This window comes from Sardina pilchardus, chromosome 5 (assembly GCF_963854185.1).
Source record: "Sardina pilchardus chromosome 5, fSarPil1.1, whole genome shotgun sequence".
NCBI lineage: Eukaryota > Metazoa > Chordata > Actinopteri > Clupeiformes > Clupeidae > Sardina > Sardina pilchardus.
The window spans coordinates 32,339,166-32,346,665 of NC_084998.1; the positions used below are offsets into that span (position 1 = coordinate 32,339,166).

Here is a 7,500-nt window from a genome sequence, read left to right on the forward strand (position 1 = left end):
AAGAACAGCCCATCAGAAAACAACCCAACAACCCAACAAAAAACAAACAATCAAACAGACAACAAGTGCCGTGAGAATGGGGCATCACTTCAGCAACCCCACGTCTGCATGCTCTTTCATTAGGACGACTGCTCTCCCCATGCAACCCTAGACTACTGTACTGCAGCCTAATGCAGTGAAGGTGCCTCTTCAAATACTGTACACCAAGGCTCCACAGTCACATAAACAATGGCTTTCACATTTAACATGGTGCTTCACTTAAAATGTTTAAATGAAATACTCTTTTAAATAGGTACTACAGACTGAGGTGTGGTTTGCTATGCCAACGCAAAGCCAGCTGAAACCTGGTGGTAAAAAGTGTAAAAACTACAGTTGGCAAAGCTTTAGTCTGAACTTAGTCTGAAAATGCTGGCAAATTGACCTACATACAGTACTATATTAACACTGTCATATCAGAGTCATGTTTAGGACATTGAATAAAGTAACTACATGACCAAACCCTCTGCTTCTAGCCATTGAGAGCATTAGTTGGTACAAACGCATAGAAAATATTAAATAACACACACATGTTGACTACTCACTGTACGTAAAGACTGGATACTAAGGGATAGTTTGCCTTACCTGGTCATCAAATCATTTTAGTCAGTTCACACTTAAAGGTAGAATGTGTAGTTTCTGTTGCCAGAAAAAAAATATCAAAAATGCTTCTAGACCTACAGCAATGATTTCATTCTGAAATATAGAAATAGCAATATCATCATGATGAAATTAGAAATTGTAATCCCAATATTCCTGTGCATTGTATCCATACACATTCTGCACTCGCACTATAGTGGTATAGTGGTGTACAGTATATAGGGCTGCGATTAGTGACGGCATTAGTCACTATAACACACAGACATACTACACATGCTTGATATGCGATACATGCACAGCAACATTGGGATCACTACCGTAAGTACTCAGTCAGAATTAAGCGTTGTTGTAAGTCTTTTTTTCCCTGATAACAAAAACTACACATTGCTCCTTTAAAAGTGAGAAACTACCATTCCATTCAAAGATCTTAAGCTTATACCATAAAAGAGTTCATGCACACAAGAACAACGACACCTTCTGACATGCACACATGTCCACTACAGCCATGTCACACAGGTCACACACCACGGCACACACACAAGATGGCCAATTTACAGAACAGCCACTGTCTAGAACCGTAAGGTCCTTTTTTTGCTTGTTCTCACAGAGAAACCCTTTATTACTTCCACTTAGAACAATAGAACACTATGAGGGTCCTTTCATTCATCGGGTTTCAATGGTTCTATAAGGACAAGTAAAGGACAGAATCCTTGCAGGTTCTAGCAAGTGTTTCTTTCTCACTGAAAGTGTGTGAATCGGTAGGACTGGTCAACAAGGCTGACAGTACAATGACAGAACTAAATCCACCTCAACACTTAACACAAAAAACATGCCACCACCAACAACTCTCTCTCTCTCACACACACACACACACACACACACACACACACACACAGACACACACACACACATCATAAACCCGAAGAAGGTTAGTCATGGTTGAAGATGAAACCAACATGCTCCATCCAAAATGCCTTGTTCAACCTATGAATGAATGAGTTACTCGATCCAACACAGTCCACTGTAAACACACACATGTCAATGCACAACGGCAGAGGAACACAGCATCACATGGAAACACACGCAACAACCTGCAGACCAACGGGGTGTCCCATCTACCGTAGGAGTGTTTAAAATGAAGCTGAGCGCTGGGGCCACAACAGACCTCTCACATGTTCCTCAGCCATACTGTACAACACCGAGTGGGCCTTCCCCGAGTGGGCACTCATGTACGGCACACACACTCAGGACATCAGCCCCTGGGGTCAAGAGGTCAAGGGTCAGGTGACAGGGTCAGTCAGTTGACTTTTCGGTGTGGACTACAGGGCACACCTGACCCTGTTATGCTCAGCCCGCATTACAGAGAGCCATATTCAGCCAGAGAAGACTGAAGTGAGTATGCTGGATATACGTATACTTCAGTACACATTTCAAACAGCCACACATTGCATTTGGCCTGCTGAATAGCAGCAAAGACAAGTTTGTAGGTCATATGCATGTGATGGGAGTTGATTAGGCTAACCAGCCTGCTGAAAACAGCAAAGATGTGTTAGCAGGTCATATGCCTGTGGCGTAGTTGACTAGGCTAGCCAGCGTGCTGAAAACAGCAAAGACGTAGTTGACTAGGGTAGCGCTAGGGTAGGCTAGGGTGGCGACATATAAACAGATCAGATGCATGTGACGGAGTTGAATAACAGTACTGATGTATAAGCAAGTCAGATGCATGTGACGGAGTTGAATAACAGTACTGATGTATAAGCAGGTCATATGCCTGTGACGGAGTTGAATAACAGTACTGATGTATAAGCAAGTCAGATGCATGTGACGTAGTTGACTAGGCTAGCCAGCCTGCTGAATTACAGTACTGATGTATAAGCAGGTCAGATGCATGTGACTGTGACGGTGTTGACTGGGTAAGCCGGCTCTGGCTGTTTGAAGCCGGCACAATGGGCTCCCCTGGTTTTAACACACTGCTGTAATACATGGCTGAAACAGCAACAGTATCAAGCCCCTAACACACACACACACACACACTGACTATATAATATAAACACACAACACTGTACGCCACAAATAAATCCACAGAAAACAAAAATAAAACACACTCCATGGTCACAGGACACCAGGGCCCACACACACATACACACGTACAAAACACACACACACACACACACACAGGCGTTGAGGCCAAGACGCAGGCACAGACACTCACAGGTGGAGAGAACAGGGGAGAGCACGGGCGTGGCCCCCGCCAGCCATCAGAAGAGGCATGGAGAGAGGAGTAGAGGGGGCAGGGTAAGACTCGCAGCTCAACGCAACGCAACACAACGCTACACTACTAACACTACACCTGACCTCAACTACACCTGAACTCAACTACACCTGAACTCAACTACACCTGACTTCAACTAAACCTGACATCCTGGGATTAACTCAACTACACCATCAGAAGAGGCATGGAAAGTGGAGTAGAGGGGGCAGGGTAAGACTCGGAGCTCAACGCAACGCAACTCCACCTGAACTCAACTCCACCTGAACTCAACTACACCTGAACTCAACTACACCATCAGAAGAGGCATGGGGAGAGGAGTACAGGGGGCAGGGTAAGACTCGGAGCTCAACGCAACACAACTCAACTACACCTGGACTCAAAGACTCATAGCACTCTCAGGCATACTGTAACTCAACCACAAAACTCTCTTTCTCTCCCTCTCTCTCCCTCCCCCTCTTTCTCTCTCTCGCTCTTTCTCTCTCTCTCTCTCGCTCCTCAGAGGCCTAGAAACTTCCAAAACAGAAGAAAACACTTTTACAGGAAAGAGATCATTCCTGAAAGAATGGGGCTGGTCTGGACAGAGTGGATGAATTAAAGATGGAGAGAGATGGCAGCTTGTTCTTATGGGACCCAGCGCTGTGCTAAGCAGCAGAGACAGCACATTAGCGATGCACGGGGAAGTTAAGGGTAGTAGAGAGGAGAATGGCTGATCAGAGGGAGGGGTGGGACTTAACGTGTCTACTCCACTGATGGGGCCAGACAGTCGGACAGTCAGTCAGACGCAGAGAGAGAAACCACTTAGATAAAAGAGCAAATCAAACAAACACCATCTGTACGAGGCACTTAAAATAATTGACTTTGCTACGCTGCCTGCATTTTTAGATCCTAGCTGATATAGAACAATTATGCGTTACTGGAGGACATCGAACGCCGATGTTTCGATGATTTGTTTTATTTATTCCTTGAAAGTCTCCTCTCGTAGCCATTCTGTAGTGATGCTACAGCCCAGAAGATGACTAGCTCCCAAGCAGAGCCCGAGCTGATTAGACCAAGGCCAGATAAGGCCCATACCAGGCCCGCATCTGGGATGTGACTGTGTGACTGCCGATGATATACATGATAGAAATATGGGTCAGAGTAAACACTATAAATGCAAATGTTCACAGACACCAGTGCATTCTGGGTAGTCCTTGTCCACAGGACTAGTCTGGAAGATCCAGATCCTCTCCTCAAAACCAGTGCTAAACATGACTCTAAAGCTGACCAGGTCCACACACACACACACACACACACACACACACACACACACACACACACACACACACACACACACACACACACACACACGTACACACACAGCCTCTGTGATCCAGGGATACCCAGAATGCATTGGGCCTGACTGGTCAGGGGATACTGTAACTAACGGCTGCATTTACACATTAGTGCTGAGTCATATTTCCCCTCTGACAGGTGGAGGTAGTGGGGGTGGGGGGCAGTGACTACTCTACCATGAGGTTGGGTGGGGGAATGTGGGATGAGCATGTGTGTGAGTGTGTGTGTGTGTGTGTGTGTGTGTGTGTGTGTGTGTGTGTGTGTGTGTGTGTGTCTGAGAGAGAGAGAGACAAAGACAGATAGACAGACAGAGAGAGAGAGAGAGAGAGAGAGAGAGAGAGAGAGAAACAGACGATGTGTGTGTGTGTGCATGTGTGGAGGGAGAGGGTGAGTGAGGTGGGGTGGGGGGGGAGTGTTTGGGGGTAGGGGGCATGGCGTGGCGTGGCGTGGGGAGAGGGTCTAAACTGGTACCTACCAGGTATACCTGGCTGCTGCAGCACAGGGGAAGCACTCGTGGAACACTGCTGAGAGAGAAACGGGCTCTCCACGCGGCCTAGTGGATAAGGACGCAGGGCCCACAGCACAGCGGGACACACACACACACACACACACACACACAGATATAAACAGAGACGAACACACACATACACACACACACACACACAGAGCGACGCAAGACGAGAGAAGAGGACGAGAAGAACAGGAAGAAGAAAGACAGGAAGTGACAGATAGACAGGCAGAGAGATAAAGAAAAAGAGAGACAGAGAAAGTGAGGGAGAGAGAAGGAAATAGAAAATAAGTTTATATGGCTAAATCCTGGTGAACTTCCCTGACCAAGCAGGGCTGATAACATATGACCATGTATACCCATCAGATTATTAGATTCATATATTGGGCTGGTGTCTCAGGAACCAGAGGAGATTCCGCTGTCCTCCTAAGACAGCGGCATCCCATAATGCACCGCCCGTGCAGGGCGGTGTACAGAATCAGACACTTCCTCATCAGTATTCTCCAGATGCTGTGGCCTTGCCAAGGGCACTTCTCCCGAGATGTGAGAGCTCTGTCTCTTGTCACTGACTGATGACACGTCCGTCTCCGTCACAGGAAGATGACACGTTCGAGCTTACTCAACAGAGCTTGTATGTATCAGACATCCCACTTCAGCTTCTTCCCCACACTCAAGTGCAAATATGACAGTAGAGAGGTGTGCATTTGCTATAAAATAAAGTCCTGTGTTGTGTCTTTTGGGTGCCTTGAAAAGCACTTTATAAAAAGCAACATGCTGTTGTTGTTGTTGTTGTTGCTGTTGTTGTTGTTGTTGTTGTTGAGTCAACATAACCTCTGACGTGAGTCTCTTCATTAGGTTTCAGCAGGGACCACAAGCACACTTAAACTTGCCTCTGCTGCTTTGCCATCATTCTGGCATTTCAGGTTATGAGACAGAGAATTGTAGAGCATTGTTTAGTGGTCAGCTTGCCTTTCACACCAAGACAACCCTATCTCTCCATCAAAGGTTGTTTTTGGTCCTCAAATGGAAGATCTTCAATTGTGTGTTGAAATGACCCTGGTGAGATCTTCAACTCGCTCCACAGGTGAGTGTTCTTAGATTAAATTACATCTTCCTTTCTTCAAAGGTAACTCTTCTGACTCTGCTGAAGCTCTCCACATTCCATAGATGCCTGACCCATGGCCAGGTGAGCTCTCCCTCTCCTGTCCTCACAGGTGAGCTGTTCTGGTTGGATGATCTCCTCACAGGTGAGTTGTTCTGGTTGGATGATGCCTCTCCTCTCATCACAGGTGAGCTGTTCTGATTGGATGATGCGTCTCCTCTCCTCACAGGTCAGCTGTTCTGATTGGATGATGCCTCTCCTCTCATCACAGGTGAGCTGTTCTGATTGGATGATGCGTCTCCTCTCCTCACAGGTGAGCTGTTCTGGTTGGATGATGCCTCTCCTACTACTCACAGGATCCCCCCCTCATACGTGCACACAGCAGCCAATGGAAATGATCCGGGAACAGGATATAAAGGTCCTTCCCAGTATGATACTAATGCAAGTCCATCCATGCATGGATATGGATGGATGCCTGGCGGCGGTGTCCAGTGCGGTTTGGTGTAGTGCAAAGCTGCTGACCATCTGATGCTTCGGGACGGATGCATGCAACAAATGGATTGGCTAACGGAATCCAATCCAGCTAACTCTATCTATGGTCCTGTTTCCTGTGTCTCAATGCAACATACAGTAGAGGCAAGATACACAGAACATAAAGTCACATGACAAAGTGGTCACATGACAAGCTGATCACAGGACAGGGTGGTCACATGACAAGGTGTACAGTCAGTCACATGACAACATGTAAAATTGCACACGTCCGCTTGCAAGAGCCAGCTGCCCAACTGCCCCAGCCCCTCTCCACATATCCCCATGACCCACCCTTGCCCTTGGGCATGTACCCCCCCCACACACACACACCTCCCCCCATATATGCCCCATGTTTGCCCCCCACCCATCTCTCCATCTCATGGGCATGTCCCAAGCCCTTCAGAGGCTCCCACCAACTACCCCCCTGACTATACCCAACTCTCTAGCGCCCCCTACCCACTTCCCCTCATCCTGCCCCGCGCTCCTGTGGACACGTACCCGGCCTCTGGATGGGGGTGTTGGCGGAGGGGGAGTGGGGGGACGCCAGGCTCCTCTCCCGCTGTCGGAAGTAGTCCCGTGGGTTTGACGTGCGCTGTGCAATGATGGCGGCCGCCTCCTGTTGGTATACAAACACACAAACACAAACACTCTGTTAGCGCCACAGCACAACAGAGAACACTACACATGGCCAGGATGCTAGGATGCTCCCTTTACACATATCTAAGATGGATGCTCCCTTTACACATATATGCTAGGATGCTCCCTTTACACTTATCCAGGATGCTTGGATGCTAGGATGCTCCCTTTACACATGTCCAGGATGCTATGCTAGGATGCTCCATTTACACGTGTCTAGGATGCTAGGATGAAGCAACACTATATAGTTCTTTTAACTTAAAGTAATGGCTTCAAATGTGTTTTGATGCTACACTGACTTTCAGTAGAGGGGCAATGCCAGTGTGCGTATGGCACCTCCTGCTTGAGCATGACCCTTTTTCATTGGCTGTAGACTAATTGGATATTTCATTAGCATTCAGTGGGTTTTCCACTAATTGGACACTAATTAGATAATTCATTAGCATTAAGTGGGTTTTCCACTAATTGGATACTAATTGGATA

General features: G+C 47.2%; 1 protein-coding gene across 4 annotated transcripts in view; it reads right to left on the reverse strand.

Moving 5' to 3' along the window:
- Positions 1–7,500, reverse strand: part of dbn1 (drebrin 1) — an 87,845-nt gene that overhangs the window by 6,751 nt on the left and 73,594 nt on the right. For 3 of the 4 annotated variants that reach the window (XM_062537277.1, XM_062537275.1, XM_062537276.1), the window contains exons 10-11: positions 6,880–6,997; positions 4,716–4,793 (exon numbers count right to left, since the gene is read on the reverse strand). In XM_062537277.1, coding sequence (XP_062393261.1) covers positions 4,716–4,793; positions 6,880–6,997 — 196 coding nt within the window. The remainder of the gene's footprint in view (positions 1–4,715; positions 4,794–6,879; positions 6,998–7,500) is intronic. The other variant, XM_062537278.1, reaches the window with a different exon arrangement.